This window comes from Crotalus tigris, unplaced genomic scaffold (assembly GCF_016545835.1).
Source record: "Crotalus tigris isolate CLP2741 ecotype Arizona unplaced genomic scaffold, ASM1654583v1 scf7180000018101.4720394464:4744507, whole genome shotgun sequence".
Classification (NCBI taxonomy): Eukaryota; Metazoa; Chordata; class Lepidosauria; order Squamata; family Viperidae; genus Crotalus; species Crotalus tigris.
Window position 1 is genome coordinate 576,183 of NW_024096823.1, and position 18,143 is coordinate 594,325.

At 40.4% G+C, this 18,143-nt stretch overlaps 2 protein-coding genes across 2 annotated transcripts; both read left to right on the forward strand.

Annotated features, from left to right (window-relative positions):
- The first annotated feature begins 1,034 nt into the window (after positions 1-1,034).
- Positions 1,035-9,618, forward strand: MYG1 (MYG1 exonuclease). Its single transcript, XM_039347750.1, has 7 exons — positions 1,035-1,212; positions 4,032-4,144; positions 4,958-5,117; positions 5,592-5,741; positions 6,454-6,576; positions 7,427-7,608; positions 8,982-9,618. The coding sequence occupies exons 1-7, from the start codon at positions 1,051-1,053 to the stop codon at positions 9,154-9,156; spliced, it is 1,065 nt and encodes a 354-aa protein (XP_039203684.1). The 5' UTR covers positions 1,035-1,050; the 3' UTR covers positions 9,157-9,618.
- Positions 9,619-11,928: 2,310 nt separating this feature from the next.
- LOC120309958 (leucine-rich repeat-containing protein 3-like) lies at positions 11,929-16,169 on the forward strand. Its single transcript, XM_039347725.1, has 2 exons — positions 11,929-11,992; positions 14,232-16,169. The coding sequence occupies exon 2, from the start codon at positions 14,287-14,289 to the stop codon at positions 15,046-15,048; it is 762 nt and encodes a 253-aa protein (XP_039203659.1). The 5' UTR covers positions 11,929-11,992; positions 14,232-14,286; the 3' UTR covers positions 15,049-16,169.
- Positions 16,170-18,143: the final 1,974 nt, after the last annotated feature.

The window sequence follows — 18,143 nt, forward strand, 5'->3', positions numbered from 1 at the left end:
TCAATAAATTGCAACCTTCTTTCTAAAGCAGTTGCCATGTTGTTTATTCCCAGCTTGGACTGAACCACAATGAAGACTTTTCCTTCAACACTAGCCGGGTAACAAATGAAAGCATTTAGCACAGAAACGCCAGCTAGCCAGTTCACAACAAGCACTTGAGAAGCATTATTAGCATTAAGCACTGGGAACCAAAGTTCTTTGGATGATGGTTTTGTAAAAAAAAAACAATTTGGTTATACAATTCTATGTCCCCTTTTGTTTAGATTATTACTGTGTTGGGGAACATCACTCGTAAGGAAAACATTCAGAGGAAGTACGATCTAATTTAAATACCATTATTAAATATATTAATATGCATCAATATTAACCCTACTTATAGGCTTAACTTTATCAATCACACCTTGACTGCAATGGTTCTGCTCCTTGAAAGCTAATGGTCTCGGGTGTAAGGGTCCTCCCAAAAGGGGCATCAAATGAGGGGTGTGGGGGTATTAAAGACTCATACACTTTTTAAATATTTTCACTGGCTTCGATGACTTTTTAAAAACATTTTTTTTATTTTTTATTCACTTGCTCAGGGCAACCAGGAGAGTACTTCCTCAAAACATCCCTATGAAATAAATTGGGCTGTCTATCGCCAATAATACTTTATACAGACTTTTCTCTTGAAAAGTAGCTTTTTTTTTTTTAAGGAACAACTTATATATTGTGTACTTTTATTCCGCAGTTTTTCACCCAAGAAACGACTTTTGCCGCCCTGCTCCCTCCTATCGTAGGTCCGTACCCAACCCGGCTTACGCGCAAAAACGCAAATTGGGTCCTAAATAGTCTCATTTTCGTTTACAAGAAATTAAAAGAGGTTGCCGGAGGCGTGTAGGGATTGCACAACGTCAGCAGGATTTCTTCTTCCCATTGAAAGGATATTGTCTCACGAGAAAAGTGTTTGGTGGAGAAGAAAAATCACGCGCCCCAACACACAGGAATACGGTAGAAGAGCCGCAGTCACTCTGGCGGCGGAAATCAGCCTCCGGGGTCCGGACAACCATTGTTATGCGCATGCTCCGTCTCTTCGCTTGGGCTCCTCGTGTGACTCGGAACCTTATGCCGGGCCCAAAGCGCTCGCGCCCGCCCCGCATCGGCACCCATGGGGGCACCTTTCACTGCGACGAGGCGCTCGCATGCTTCCTCTTGAGGCTGCTTCCCTCATACCAGGTAGGTAGTCCCGCTGCATAGGTACAAAGCAGCCCCAGCAAGCCGGTGCAATCGGATTACCTCTCCAGAACAGCCTCTTTCTGTGTCTTCCCCGATGTGTTGGGTGCCCCGTCGGCATTTATTTTGCATGCATTTTTGGACTACGATGGGGGAATCAGCCGGCGTGGCCAATAAGCATTGTGGGAATTGTAGTCCAAACATGGAGGGCACGCGCCGTCTTCTTCTACATTATGTGAGATTAAATTAAGAAATCTTTTCTTTTCCTTTGGGGTGTGCAGAGATTGTGCTTTTTCAGATCCCATCAGGCAAGCACAACTTGCTAGCTTTCTTGTCTTTTGGAGAGGCTTCACGTACCATAGCATCTTTCCGGTTATTTTCAGTAATTGCATGGCTGTAGGTGTAAAAGTAGTTAGATCTTCTGGACTTCAACTTCAGCATGGCTGGCTGGGAGTTAAAGTCCACACAAGTTGCCAAGATTGGACAACCATGGGTTAAAGTTACTCTTCCTCCTCCTTGATCCTGGTATGAGTGGAATCCCTGTCTCTTGGGAGTTACAAACAGAAAACAATTACTTTTCAGAAGCTGCAAATTCAGCTGCAAATGTTTGCAGACTTGCTACATTATAAATCATTGGCATTTTTACTCCACTCTTAGTTCTGCATCTGTAGTTACAACTATGACCCAGTTGCCCTAGATTTCTGAGATTTCATTAAATATCCACGTTTTCAACACTGCTTTTATAGTTATAAGAAACAGAAGCTGGTATGATTTTTAAAAAGGCAAGTTTTTACTGTTGCTGATTTCTTTCTCTAATATAAATTTGTATGTTAGAATATGAGAGGGTGTAACACGTGCCTCATCATGTACATAATATTTCAGTATCTTTCATACCCACAATAAAAGATAATCTGAGGAAAAGTATTACTGGGACTTTTGGGCGATCTCATCTAATAATGGGTTTTGCATATTCCAGTAACCTTTATGTCTCATCAGTTTAACAAGGATCATAATCTAACAAAACACTTTAATCCCAGCCAGCTCCTTCTGGAATTTCTGAAACATAAAACAGGAAAAATAGATTTTAATTTATAATCATTTTTTTTTTAAATTAAAAGTTTTATAAATTTTACAAAAAAGAAAAAAGAATACAAAACAAGAGACAACATATACAAAAAAATAAAACTAAACAATACATATATAAAAAAAAAAAAACCCACCCCTCCCAAAAAACCCCCCCTCCCTTCCCCCCCCCTGAGCTTCCCAGAGCAGAATATAGGCTTAAAAAGTAAAAATAAAAATTAAATTAAGAACTTTATATTTATATATATAAAAAAATTATCTATAATATATATAAAAATAAAACTTATGAAAAAACTATATAATATTTTTGTATACCCAATCTAAATTGTATAAATTTTATCCATTTATCCCAAACAGCAAAAAACTTCTCTTGCGTTTGTTGCTTTAAGAAAGCCGAGATCTTTGCCATTTCCGCCAGATAAGCTACTTTAAGAAACCATTCCTGCAATGTAGGCAAGGATTCCTTCTTCCAATATTGTCCTACTAACAGCCTAGCGGCTGTAATCAAATTTAACATCAATACAACCTCCTTTGTATCACAATCTGTAACAATACCTAACAAAAATAATTGCGGAGTAAATTTTACCCTCCTTCTAAAAATTCTCTGGATATTCCACCATACTTTGATCCAAAATGCTTTTATCTCTCTGCATGACCACCAAATATGATAATAGGAAGCCTCCTTATAACCACATCTCCAACATTTGGGTTGCACGTCAGGGTACATATAAGACATTTTTTGTGGATCAAGGTGCCATCTATAAAACATTTTATAAAAATTCTCCCTTAAGTTCTGTGCTTGTGTAAATTTGACATTTCTCACCCAAATATTTTCCCAGGTGTCCAATGAGACTGGCTCACCAAAATTCTGCGCCCATCTTATCATACAATCTTTAATTAGTTCCGTTTCTGAATCCAATTCAACTAAAACCGCATAAATTCTCTTAATGTGGGTTTGTCTTGAATCCTTCACTTGCTTAATAAGATTTTCATCTTCTCTAAGAAAACCCACCTTACAATCCATCTTCCATCTGTCTAGTAATTGCCTATATTGGAACCAAGAATAAATAAAGTTTTCTTGTGCTAACTCTTCCCGTGATTTTAATTGCCAGTTTTGTCCATCCCATTTAAGTAACTGTCTGTAAGACACCATATCCATTTTAACCCCTCTTTTTATTGCTTCTATCGCATGCCAAGGTATAGCCCATAATGGTACTTTGAAATCACTTTTATAATATTTTCTCCAAATCCTAAGTAAAGAGATTCTTAAGATATGAGATTTAAAAGCCCAATCCATTTTTTTATTGAATATTAAATAGGCATGCCACCCATAAAGTAAGTCCCATCCCTCTAGATAAAGTATCTCAGAGTTTGTCAAATTTACCCAATCACTGATTAGTGTTAAAACCACCGCATCATAATATAACTTCAAATTTGGTACCTTAAGTCCACCCCTCTCACGGAAGTCTTGCATAATTTTAAACTTAACCCAATTTATAATCATTTTTTGTCAGGACTCGAACCTGCAACCTCTCAGAATTGCAGAGAATTCTTCATCATGTAGATATCTACTACCTGGTGAAGGAAAAACTTTTTAACCAAAAGGAACCTGAAGTTAAATAAAAACTATCCTCTTAACTTGTTGCAGAAGCTAGAATGGAATATTGTCAAACCTACAGATTGGTAATAATGCATTTATTTCACCGCTTGTGTTGTTGTCACCACTGCTGTGGCTTTAGGATGCAGAGATTATCCGGACTCGGGATCCCCAGCTGCTGTCCTCATGTGATGTTGTGGTGGATGTTGGGGGTGAATATGATCCTCAGAAGCATCGCTATGATCATCACCAGAGGTACCAAGGAATCCCTTAAACTTTTCCTCTCTATGCTGCCATCTTCACCTAGTCATTACGTCTCACCATCCAGTAGGTGCGGAAGTCAAGAGGAGTTTGAAAGATAATCATCCCAGATTTAACAGCTTCCAGATATCTTGGATTAGTTTCCACCATTGCTAGCCAGCTGTGGCCATTAAGGAGTGTCCTTAGGAGAAATTTTTTTTTTTTTTGAACAAGTGAAAAATTACGTGTAACCTGTTTTTTTCTTTCATCATTTATCCTACTTACTGAGGTAAAGAACTTGTTCCAGGTGCCCTTCCATTATTCATCTTTATTTTTAGTATTTTAAACAACAATTTAAAGTGCTTTTTAAAGCGTCTTTTGACTCAGGAATAATACTGTTCATGTAGTCCAAGGGTAGTCAACCTTGGCTCTTTTATGACTCGTGGACTTCAACTCCCAGAATTCCTGAGCCAGCCATGCTGAGGGGAAAGGGAGAGGTTTCCAAGCTGAGCCATGCTGGCTCAGGAATTCTGGGAGTTGAAGTCCACGAGTCATAAAAGAGCCAAGGTTGCCTACTCCTGATGTAGTCCTTGCTTTTGGCCTTACAATCTAAACAATGACAGAAGGGAAAGCATTAAGAAAGTGGAATGCACATTCTGGGCAAGGTTTCCTTGTTGTAAGTAGAGCTTTGAAATATATTTTTAAATGTCAGTTCTACCAGTCTACGAAGAAGAGAAATTTGGAAAGCCGAGCTCTTTTTCAAGGGTGTGTGATTTTGTCTGTGTCGCTGCCTTCCCACTCTCTTCTGACACTGCCTTGTTCCCACAGGTCATTTAAGGAGTCAATGCACAGCCTGAAACCTGATAAACCCTGGCAGACCAAGCTGAGCAGTGCAGGGCTGGTGTACGTCCACTTTGGCTCCCAGATTTTAGCCAACAAGTTGGGCCTAAAAGAGGAAGATCCTGTTGTGTGTCTGCTTTATGACAAGGTATCCAGATCCATCTTTGGGATGGGGATATGTGAAGGAAAATGTCTGCATGAGTAAGAGAAATAATTGAGACCTTTTCAGCAGCCGAAGCAGCTTTCTCCAACTTAGTAACTTCTAGATGTGACAGACTACGGTTCCTATAATGCCCAAGGCAGCTTGTCCAGTGGGGAAGTATTGTGGGAATTGTAATTCAGGAGTATCTGAAGGCCCTGTAAAGCCATCAAGTTTTACTTACTTTACTTAAAGCAGGGGTCTTCAAACATGGCCCTTTTATGACTTGTGGCTTCAACTCCCAGAATTCCTCAGCCAGGCACACTTAAAGCAGCTTTTGTTAGTGGATTCGATATGTAATTTACAGGGAGAATGTAAAGAATGCTGATGATGGTCTTTTTTACCTGCGTGCTCCAAAAATTATTTCTCGGGCTCTTTTCACTGAACTGCCCCTATTCTCATTCCCATCCTCCTCCCTTTTAGTTGTATGAGAACTTTGTAGAGGAGATCGATGCAATTGACAATGGCATCTCCCAGTGGGATGAGGAGCCCCGCTATGCCATGACCACCAATGTGAGCTCCAGGGTGGGGTACCTGAATCCTCGCTGGAACGACAAAGACCAGGACACCGAGGTAGGATTCAGAAGGCAGAGATCAGTTACAAAGGAAAGTTGTTGTGGATCTAAAAAAATAAAATCAAAGCAGCACAAAGCAACATCAGGAGGAGCATGATAGCACTTTTTCAGACTAACAAATTTATATTGAAAAACATAAACTCTCATGAATGATGGTTGATTTCACAAAGCATATGCCTTTTAATAAAAACTTGTCAGGCTGAAAAAGTGCTACCGGGCTCCTGCTGGTCTTTGGCTAGTGTAGACTAACTCAGCTCTCTTCCTGTGGTGAAAGCATATTTAAAAAAAGAAGAGAGAGCGCCTGGTGCTTATATTGCTATCTCCCCCCCCCCCAAGCTGGTCTTAATCTTTTTTCATTTCTTTGTGGGACAGTGATCTACCCATGGAGGATCACAGTAAAGAAGATCCTTGTGCCAGTTCTGGAGCTTCCAGGACTGGGACTTGCATGGAAGTTTTTCCCAACCTATAACCAACTCAGGGCAATGATCTTTTTTCTAGAGAGCCCAGTTATTTGGGAAATCCTGACTTGGTACCTCTTTGTGTAAACAGCTCACAGATGTCTCAGCTGCTAAGAGGAAAAAGGCAGCCTTGTCTGCGGAATGCAAAGAAAGTGTGGCTAGCAGTGTCCCTTCCTATAACCATGCATGGCTCCAAATTAAAAATGCCCTTGGATTGAGAATGTAATTGCCAAATCCGCTCTTCTTTTCCAGGCTGGATTCCAGAAAGCCATGGTGCTCGTGGGCCATGAATTCTTAGACCGGCTTGACTACTACCACCACAGTTGGCTCCCTGCACGCAGCCTTGTGAAGGATGCCATTCAACAGCGCTTTGAGGTACCGCTGATATTCACAAATTCCTAAGAGGGAGACAACTTTACAAACACATCTGTCAAATACCTTTTTTTTTTTTTTTTTTTTTGGCTAAGCATTCATTTTTCCAAAGCTGGAAAAGGAGCTTTCTGGTGATGCACAAGTGTTACGGTATCTTCACAGTTGGAAGGATAGAGGTGATACATTCAGAGCTGCATGACAGCTACTTTCTGCTTCTTCCCATTCCAGTTCTAGAACCATTAGAACACAATGTGCATCTCCATGATTCCCTGTATGTCACTATGAGGACTAGAATCTCAGGGGAAATGAACTGTTAGTCTGATTATGCTAAATTCACTTTTGGACTAGAATCTACAATAAGACACCTTATGACTTGCACTAATGTAGCAATAAATGCCTCTAGTGCAGTGGTTCTCAACCTGTGGGTCGGGACCCCATTTGGGGTCGAACGACCATTTCACGGGGATCGCCAAACAACGCAGTCCGCCATTTTTTTCCCCTTTTCCTTAGCTGTGCTACTCCCTTTTATTCTATTGGCTTTTGAAAGCCAATAGAATAGACTCTCTTGAATAGAGTCTAATTCTATTGGCTTTCAAAAGCCAATAGAAATTGTCCAGGCTGTCTCTGCCCTCCTGAGCCCGCCAAAAGTCCCATTCTGCAAATGGTGCTGCACCAGTTGAGTAGTCCTCATCTTACAACTGGTTGAGTAGTCCTCAACTTATGACCAGTTGGGGTCGCGGCATTAAAAAGGTTGAGAACCACTGCTCTAGTGTATTAATAGCACTTTGTACTCTCAGTCATTGGGCTGGTAAAACTAGTACTTCTGAATGGTGTGCCTCTCTTTCTATGGCAGGTGGATCCTAGTGGTGAAATTCTGGTCCTGGCACAAGGAGGCTGTCCATGGAAAGAGCATCTTTTACAGCTGGAACAAACGATGGATGTGAAGAAGCCACTGAAATTCGTCTTATATACAGATCTGAGTGGCCAGTGGCGGGTACAATGTGTTCCTGTAGGGTTGCGAACCTTTCAGAACCGGTGAGCGTGGCTCCTCAACATCTTTTGACCTACCTTGAAAGAAAGATTAATATTTTTTTCCCCAATACCATAGAAAAGTTGCCTCAGGTTCATTGAGTATGTAGCAGACGGTACACATCCATTTTTATCTGTTCTTCCCATTAACAAACCATGAGTATCCTCTTAAGTTCCGCATCTTCCTTTTAGAGAAATATAGTCCAGTAACAGCAAGTATAATTCCACACTCTCGGAGAGCTTCAGATCTTAGGTTATTGCCTTCCTCTGCTTAAACTAAATTAAATCCAATTATTCAGAATTAAGAGTAAAATCTCTTAAAAGCAAGTAGAAGGTATGGGGGGGGGAGGAATACCGTATTTTCTGGTGTATAAGACGACCCCCGACTTCGGCGCTGAGTTGCATGCCTAGAAAGTCATCTTATACGCCGGAAAATACGGTAATGATTTGTTCTGGATATTGGATAAAATAAATGTATGTTAGGTGTTTCTAAGATAAAGATTTCTTGACACCCCATTGTATCTTCGCAGAGGCCTCATCCCATATTCTCTGTAGCCTTTTCCTCAAGATCTTTAGGTACCTACCAGTCCCTTGCTTTCAGTTAGGCAGGCTGGTTCTCTGGAAAGTGAACTCCAGAAAATTTGAAGGGATCCATTGAGGACCATCCCTCAGAGTTTGTCAGCTTCCCAGGTAAACCAGCTAGGAAACATGAGTAGAGTTACACCTGCTTTATCATAAGGCAACATTAACAGAACCTTTCAGATCTAAAGAGCACAGATTTCCCATTCACCAGGTCCTTCCTAAGTATCTTTCTTTGACTGCCAAAACAGTTGCGGGCTCCTGTCTCGTTCCTGATGGTTTTCTAGGCAGCATATCGCCTCTTCCCTTTCCTCAAGGTTATCCGTGCATTCCATGACAGGGTTGTATCTCCCTGTGTCATGGTTCCAACAGATGAAACTCTTCAAAGAACTTTGAGGCATTGTTTTCCTTAAAGAATCTTTATTCAAGTAGCATAATATCGGCAAGTACACAGGCCAAGCCAAAATCTGAATTTCCCTCCTCTGAGCACATAGTATCAAAGCACAATTCCCTCCTCTAATTAACCGTCATAAATCACATTCTCCAATTAGTTTGAAATGCCGTCTTATCATCTCTTATTTCAGAAACCTTGGTTCTCACCCTTATATGTATTGTTATGTCTAACTAAACTCCTATGCACTCCCCCCCCCCAGCATCGTTTAATTCTAACTCTAAGAGTAAAACATAAAGTAAGGGGAAATGGCTGCATCTCCATATGTTGTCAAAACAAGAAGATCCCGATGTTAGCAGCGTTGACACCCTGCTTACCTTCTGATTTTGCTTTCCCCCCTCCCCCGCAGATTGTCGTTGTCAGAGGAATGGAGGGGTTTACGTGAAGAAGAACTCTGCAAGGTCAGTGGGATCCCGGACTGTATCTTTGTACATTCCAGCGGCTTCATTGGCGGAAACAGGACTAAGGAAGGTGCACTGGAGATGGCTCGAAAGACGTTGGCTCAACACGTTGAAGCCAACTGAGAGATCAGATGCCACCGATTTGTATTCCCGGGAAGTTGCTTATTTTGTAGGGTTGCCGTAAGCTTTTGCTTTTGAAACGAAATCAAATCGGCCAGTCAAAACCACTCATTTTGAGAGATTTGATTTAGCAATTGTTGGAGAGAAAATCTTGCATTAGAGGGAAATCTTCAAGGGGCTCCATTGAAATCATCTTTAGGAGTGGTCAAGATAAGAGTTGATCTGTTGTCCTGGGATTTCCTTGTGGGGGGGGGGGAAACTTTGGATCTGGATGTGTGGAGGTCTTGAGTTTGAAGGAAAATGCACCCAAAGAAAAAACTGACACAATTTGGGGGGGGGGTGAAGAGAGGTTGGGCATGTGGCTTATTCAGATTAAATTGGAAAAGCTATATGAAGAATGTGGACGATGTGGCTTCATGTGTATGTTTTATGAATAAAATAAGATTCTGAAATACATTGGAAAAATTATGTTGCATTTTTTTCATTTTGTGCTTTCCACAGTCATTTCTTTCTGTAGATTTTAGTAGGGGTGATTTGTATCAAGAATCAGCCGCTTTTTCTAGGCTTGAAGATTACAGCCACCAACAAGAAACAATGCTGAAAATATGAGAACAATACCAATAACAAAATTCCTTAACATTTCCATCAGGATTTTCCATCTTCCCTTTGTAGAAATGGAGGCAAATTAGCTTAATCACATTTATATGGGCCAGCTTTTTCTATGACAAGCGCATTTTGAGTTTGTTTGGAAGAGGGTGTTCGCCATCCATTAACTGGAGAGCTGGACTGACTTTACAAGCATACTTAGGGTCATGTCCCCAAAGTGAGCAAGGTGGAATACAAAGTCATAATTTGGGGGAGCCGTGGGGCTTTTAAGAGCTGAAATGGATGCCTTTTAGGCCTTTAAGGCCTACCTTTTGTCATTTGAAATCCTTCCCTCAAAACAAAAGCAAAAAATTAGGCCATGCCCAAGTAGGCATTTCCGGAGGCCACAGAAGGAGTGATAGTGGACCATGATTTTGGTACCCTCTGCTCTAGAGCAATGTCACTAGGAATTATGGGGGGTGTAGTTTTCCATACATCTACCAAGTGCCAGACTGGAGAAGACAGCCGCTGTGGACCTTTGGCTTCAATCATTTACTTTGGATTCATTGGCACCAAGTTTCCTTTTAGATTTCATCCTACCTTATTTCTGGGCTATCGGGAATTTTCATAAGCAGGCGGATTTTAAATGGGATTTGCTTTCAAATATTTTGGAACAGAAAAATAATGTTTTACAGAGAGCTCGTTTGATGAGATAGTTAAGCTGTACCAAAGCTGGTTTGAAAAGGTGCATTTGTTACATCAGAATTCTCTTAAATCATTTTAAATCGAGGTAGTTACTGGAGTGGGAGAAGGGATCCCATTTACCATTCTTTGCCAGGTGATCTCTAATTCTTGGGCACTTATTTTATAAAACTCTAAACTTGAAATAGATTTCAGGTAACAGAAAAGAATTCAAATGACCAACATAAGCAGTCATCTTTTATTTTTGTTTGTTTCAAAAAAACAAATTTAAAAAGTACTGTAATTAAAAATGTTCATGCTATGAGCAGTGAGTGCTAAATTGTTTGTGGAAGATGTATAGATTGAATACCATTAAAATATCTCCTCTTTCCTGATGGAAATGGCATTTCTACTGATAGTCCTTCTAAAGGCCTCATCCATCACACCAACCTATTGGTTGGCGTGTTCTATCTTAACAAAGTGGGATGTGGACAAAATATTTTTTATAATATTTTATTAATTTTCTATTATTACAATTCATTAATGCTTAATGAACATGTTTTATATGTATTGATTTGTTTTGCTTAGTCATACAAGTTAAGTTCTTACTCTCTGTTTTTCCAGCCATTGATAAAATAAGTTCCATGTTTGAAAATATTCTGTGTCCTCTTTTTCTTTGATCCTCAATGTAAGTCTATCCATTTCAGCACAGCCCAGTGTTTTTTTAATTATCTCTTCGTCCAGTGGTGTTTCTTCATTTTTCCAGTGCTGAGCAAATAACAATCCTCACTGCTGTTAATACATGTAATATTAAATATACACTTTGTTTATCATTTTTTTTCTGGAATGATACCTAATAAAAAAAGTTCAGGTTTAAAGTCTACGTGTTTCCCTAACATTTTTTTCTAACCAAGTATGCATTTTTGTCCAAAAAATTTTTCCTTTAACTTTTTTTGCTTTAACTTTGCTTTAACAAAAAGAATAGTTTCTAAACACCAAAACAGGTTTTATTTATTTTGGTGCCTCTGACTCAGTGTGGACTGGCATCTGCCTGGACAAGACCCTGCAGTTTTCTAGGGAAGGTTTTTGAGAAATGGTTTTCTATAGCTAGCACAGGACCAGCCTTGTGCCTTAACCACTATATCAAACTGGCTCTCTGTAAAACAGGTTGAACCTAATTTATTCAGCAAAGGAAGCCTACCAAAAGGAATCTACCTTAAAAAAAAAACAGCAGAAAATGCTGGCTCTTCTTACAAAACGTGAAGTGGACTGCCAATAATCATTAAAAAAAAAAAGCCCTAAAAGTTATGATGTCCAATTCTGGGGAGAGATGGGAGGAGGCCACTGCTTTTGTGTTCATGTATAACAAACACAAATGGACAGTTCTCCCTGCCACACCTCCTGCGGTCTAATAGGGGCACTCTCTCTCCTCTCACCAAGTCATGTGTCTCAAGCTCTTTAGCTGATGGACAGCAGGCAGGGAACCACAGTAGATAAGAGAGAGGACATTCTGGGAGAAGATCTGTGGGGTTCCTGCATCCCTCAAAGGGGGGAAGCCAAGCAGAAGCTGCAGGTAAGTCTGGGAGACTCTTTTGTCTTCAGGCTCCATTAGTTGGGGGACAGAAAGGCTGAGCCAAGCAGCTTGTTCATGCAAGTTAGTGCAGCATGGTGGTTTAGGTGTTGGAAGTATCGACTAATCATTTGGGCTATTTCACCCAAGAGCCTTTAATCTAGGCTTGAGGCAGACAAGCAGCAGATGGATCTCTTCTGCATCATCTCAAGAACTGGATTAGCCAATGCTGCTTTTTCTTCACAATTCATCAGAATTAAAATTTATAGGAGGTGAAAGTTGGGAGGAATGTTACAGTGGACAGAATAAAGCAATAAAAGCCCCACCCTAATGTTTACACACCCTAGTTAGAAACACGGAGGCCAGATGGATTTCAGACAATTGTAATATTGTATAGTCCTGGATTAGGTGTTTTGAGTTTAACCAGCATCTTCCGGTTGCTGGTCATATAAATGGCCACAATTGTGCATGCACATACTATATTCCTAAACTTCTTGTCCGTTACTAGTTGTGCACATCTAACAGTGTCAAAATTGGTTGAACTTAAAGGACACAAGCAGAGCTTAAAAGCACAACACATACTGTAGGTTTGGAAGGTGTGTGTGTGTGGGGGGGAGTGAACCTCTCTCTTCAAGGTTTCTCACCAACTCATTGGACATCGGAGTTAGCCAGAGATGATATACCTGACACATAGACGATGTCTCTTAAGAAAAGTTTTGTTTGGTTCTGCCTCATTCAAGGGATGTTATGGAAATCTAAAAAAAAAAAAAATCTCTTCAATTGACTGTCCTCCAAGGTTTTCCAACTACTGTGCTGCTTCAACCTTCATTTATTTCAGTAAAATAGTTGACAGGCAAAAATTGCTGAGCAATAGCTGTGGCGTCGGTCTGATCAATTTTGGCTAACCAAATCATACTATCGCATTTCTCTGTTGAGTGTAGATTGATCATATAATCACTCACAGATAGACATGCATCAGTGATATCTGTTCCAAGCAAAGGCAAAACAAAGCATTGGTATTCATTTAATATGTATTGTAATTTTCTAAATAAGCAAAGGGAAAGAGCAAGAGAGAAGGGACTTATCAAATGTGGGTGTGCAAAAGTGTTTCGAGTATTAGAAGTGAAGCATTTCCTGTCAGGGAGAAAGTAATGTGTCGCCCATACTGCTATTAAAGGCACAGGGGCAGCTACTGGAATCTGGCAAGCATATAAGCATGGCTAGGAAAGAAACATCAAAAGGTACCAGTAGATGTTCCACTGTAAATTTATGGGCTTCTTTTTGTAATCTGAAAGAAAATAATCAACCTCAGAAGCAAATTGACCAGGACAAATAACCAGTTCCTTAATTAGAGTCTAAGATTTCCATGTTTAATCTTTCTTACCTGCATTCATTACTAATCTGATATTTCAGCTGCCATCGTTATTAATTTTTTATAAGTCCTGTCTTTTATGCTCTCATCTGACTTCCTCTCCTCTAATCACTGAGTTATAAATCTCACTGGCAATTCAGGTTTAAATTATGATTATATACAAAACCAATATAGCCAATGCCAAATATGCACCTTTCTTTTTACACTGCTGAATTTGAGGAAAAAAAAAATAGCTGGAGATCTCTAAAGCAAGTACCTCAACCAATATACCCAAGTTATAAAAAAAAAGAAAAGAGAATTTTGAAAAATATTTCTTTTGATTGATAATCTCATTCACTTACCTGGAAATGAACACCTTGGAACAAATGAGGCTTACTTTTGGGTAGATATTAATAGGAATCACCAAGATTCCACTAAAATCAGACCTACATTTTGTCTACCTCTTTGCTGAAAAATGTATGAAAAATTTCCACCCTGCTTGTATTCATACAGGATAAACCAAAAGATTAATTAATTAGTATATATCTAATGTCACCATTTTATAACCCTCACATCAAGTTTGGGGGTTTCTTATTTTCCATCTCCAAAACATTGATTATTTTTGATTTAAGAAAAATAAATTGGTAAGCTATAACAATTTGCTTACAAAACAGGAGCTACTCCTAATGGAGAGGAAATGCTAGGTTAAATAGCATTGGTTAAATATAACTCATAACAGACAAAAAATAGTATGTGCCCATTTATTAATGAAGCTTTATGGCTTAAGGTCATATGATCCCAGCCACTATCAAAATAAACCGATTAAATATACTGAAAGACACTTTATCACTCTCATTTACTTTCTGTCCCATCCCTTTGCTTCTCAATCAGAGTTCTGGGCCTGCAAACCAGGATCTCATTGTTATTTGTGAAGAACTCAGCAGAGATGTCAGTGTTGTCTATCTTCTTGTTCCTGATCCATGGCTTGCATGGGCATCAGTCATGTCCTCGAAGGTGTGACTGCCCACCAGGAAATGGTGTGGTATGGTGCAGCTGGAGAAATCTGAGGGTTATCCCTTTTGACAGTCCTCATGACACTCGAGTATTGTACCTAGACTCTAACTGGATTGTCCACATATCCACTGGGGCCTTCCGTGGCCTAAAACTCCTCCATGAACTTCACCTTGCAGACAATCTAATCGAGAGCATTTCTCCAGGAGCCTTCCATGGCTTAGGGAACGTGCTGAGGCTCCTGGACCTTTCAGGAAACAAGCTACGGAAAATAGACGCTGCTCCCTTCATCATGCTGACCTGGGTAAAGCTGGAACTCTACAACAATCCCTGGCATTGTGATTGCTCCCTGCAGGAGCTGATGAAGGCTCTTTCCTTAGGACCGGGGTGGGCAGAGGACATTGTGTGCACCACCGCAACCTGGAAGGAGTATGTTGGGAAGACTTTGCCCCATCTGGTCAGTACTGGCGTCAATTTCTGTGTCACTCAGCAGAGGAACACTGATTTTGCAATGCTGCTGACGATGTTTGTCTGGTTTGCTGTTGTTATTGCTTATGTCATCTATTATATCCACCGCAACCAAGCCGAATCCCGGCGTCACTTGGAATACCTCAAATCCCTGCCGGTTCCCAGCAGCTCATTCCAACACGAGGAGAAAGAGGTGGATGAAGGCAATACACTCAGCACGATCCTTTGACTGAGTAGACTCGCACACGTGCTGGGGGCGACACAATACAGAACTGCTGTGGAAGCAGATTTAATCTGATAAAGAGTTTGTCCCTCTAAAGAAACCTAGCTTTAAATCTAGGGAACCAACAAAAAAAGAATTGCTGCCTAAGACAAAGAACCAATGTCGCCATCCAACTGTAATGGTATACGGGGAAGATCTTGGGAGTCTGGCCTCTGAGATGCTGCCTAGGGACCAGTCACATTAAAAGTCAGCGTAGCCCGCAGATGGATAAATGGGTGGTGCAAGAGGCTCTGAAGGGATCACCCCTAATTTCTCAGGACATAAAGGAGACAGTGGAGAATTGTATTTTCAGATTCACAAGATTGATGTCAGCCTTACCAGGGAGACCAGACAAGAAACTTCAACCAGGTGAACTAATTCTACTTTATTTGCAAGTCTTTTTTTTTCCCCCTTCCGTTCAATTTTGTCTGATTCTCACAGGCTGCCTGGACAATTTTCCTGGCAAAGTTTTTCAGAACAGGCTTACCATTGTCCACTTTCTCGGACTTAAGAGAGAGTGGCTGGCCCAAGGTCACCCAGCTGGCTTTGTACCTCAGATAGGACTAGAATTCACAGTCTCCAGGTTTCTAGCATGATGCCTTAACCACTACAGCAAGCTGGTTTCATTGTAAGGCTACATCGACATAATCTAGTCAATCAATTTCTCCCATATGACAATTTTAGCTACAAGAATTACTCCAGTATGATTTTACTTGATTTAGGACCTTCTCTCCTGATAGGCTGGAATGTTATCTGGGTTAAACATTGGGCTAAACTGGGTTTGGCTAAAGTTGCAACCCATCAGATATTTTGGGTGTTTATTTGGTAGTTTGCTCATGTGTTACTTGCTATTTTTTTTTTCTGAATAAACTAGGAATCTTTGCTCTAAAGATAGGAAACTCACATCTTAACCCACTAGCTTCCACTTTTCAATGTGCACCAATCTCACTGACAAGATTCTTTTTCTCCTGGCTTCTCCAACAAATATCTGATTGGTTAAATCTGCTGATTGGTTAAATTAGCAGCAGCCTGAGAGGCAAGGATTCCCTTCCCCAACTGTGGATGCTCTTAAGATCGCTGGATCAAAGACTGGCTTTAAAATCATCCTCCAAAAAAATTACATTTCCAACTTTCACTAACTAGGTCAGGGGTAGGCAACCTTGGCTCTTTTATGACTCATGGACTTCAACTCCCAGAATTCCTGAGCCAGCAGGCTCAGCTTGGAAAGCTCTCCCTTTCCCCTCAGCATGGCTGGCTCAGGAATTCTGGGAGTTGAAGTCCACGAGTCATAAAAGAGCCAAGGTTATTACCTACCCCTGAACAAGGTGGATAGTTCACAGCCCTCTTAGAAAAGTAGGAACACGTCTGCTTAAACTACAAGCCTCATCGTCTCCCTTGGGCTGCTGAAATCCCACTTTCAGTAGGCAGTTTGTACCGGGGGGGGGGGGTGTCTTCGTTTCTGCTTTCCCTCCCACCCGTCATGTTTGCAGATTTTCTTTCCTCCCAGTGGCCCCTTTCTGTAAACATTTTGAAGCATAAGTAATATGGATAATGGTTGGCATCTCCATCTTTCCTGGCAAACATCCCCCTGTGCCTTTAACAGTAGAACAAATGGCAACAATACAACCAAATCTCAGATGTAATTATCCTTGTAATCCTTGTTGGAATTATGCCCCTGAAAACTGCACTTGCAGCATTATTTCTGCTTTTTGTCTCCCCCACAGGCCACCGTGTGATATAATCCAAAACAGTTGTTTAAAAGCTAGATCCCCTTTCTATTGTGTACACTGTTTCTTATAATTACACTAGATAAAGTACCTGTCAGTCAAGCTGGATCCCTCTTTCTAGATATATCATAGTTTAATACTAGGGAGCAAAGCATGAAGTCAATAACAAATCCCTGCTTCTTAATCCCTGATGTTTTACAGAGATGTTTCCCTCTAATCGGCTCAGCTATTGCCATTCCTCCCCCTCCCAAACTGCTTTGACTATCCTCTTAAAAACTCTCAGCGTATTACATCAGAAGTGGACAGCTGACATCTTCAATCTAATTTCCAAAGAAGCACTAATTCAATTCAAGAAGACTCTTGGTAACAGGTAGCTCTCCTTTTTTTGGTAGCATCTCCACAAATAAAGCAATTTTTAAAAGGAATGAGATTGATGAAAAACAGAAACAAGGGCGATGGTGAAAGAAATAGGATGATTTTTGGCTCTAGCTACAACTGACCTTCACTTCACCCATTGCTCCAAGGAAATGCTATTTTGGGGAGAAAAACAGAACAGAACAGAATAGAATCTGAAAGGGACCTTGGAGGTCTTCTAGTCCAGCCCCTGCTTAAGCAGGACAACCTATACCGTCTCAGACAGGCGAATGTCTAGTCTCCTCTTGAAAATCTCCAGTGATGGAGGGCCCACAATCTCTGGGGGTAAACTGTTCCACTGGTTGATTGTCCTCACCGTCAGGAAGTTTCTCCTTAAGTCCAGGTTGCTTCCCATCATTGACATGAAATGCATATTTGTAATCAAAAGTACTGTGTGTCTGACTCTGCTTCTTTGGTGGCTGTGCCTGCATAAATAAAAATACATCTACTTCCATACTCACATTTCTCTGGTCCTTATTTTATGTTTTAGACTAACGAGCGATAAGGTACCTAAATTTTTCTTTGTTGCTATTAGATTACAATTCAAGGCCAAGAAAAAAGGTTTAAAATTGCATTACAAGCAGGAGACACTCTTTTGATCTTTCCAAATCCACATATCAAAACACTTAAATATGTTTTATCATATATGAGTAGGTTGGTCTATTTTAATCATTAGGATTATTAGACGATAATGAAATTAAGATGGGAACACTTTTGCCTTGTAGCCTTAGACACGTTTTTAAGAGGATGGTCTATTCAATTATTTCATCAGCTATTCATGCTTGATGAAATAGTCTAATTCATGAAAGGTAATGCCAATTGTTATCTCCTTTCAAAGTACAATCCACCATGAATGAAGTTTGATTCCTGGTGACTAGATGGGTACCTGGGATGCCCCCTAAAAGGCACCCCTCCCCCGAC

Bases quoted from the DNA above. Each gene is read 5' to 3' on its own strand.
- MYG1 (XM_039347750.1), top strand. From the start codon at position 1,051: ATGCGCATGCTCCGTCTCTTCGCTTGGGCTCCTCGTGTGACTCGGAAC. The intron at 5,118-5,591 runs GTATCCAGATCC...CCTCCCTTTTAG, and splicing joins TGTGTCTGCTTTATGACAAG to TTGTATGAGAACTTTGTAGA. The intron at 6,577-7,426 runs GTACCGCTGATA...TTTCTATGGCAG, and splicing joins CCATTCAACAGCGCTTTGAG to GTGGATCCTAGTGGTGAAAT.
- LOC120309958 (XM_039347725.1), top strand. From the start codon at position 14,287: ATGTCAGTGTTGTCTATCTTCTTGTTCCTGATCCATGGCTTGCATGGG.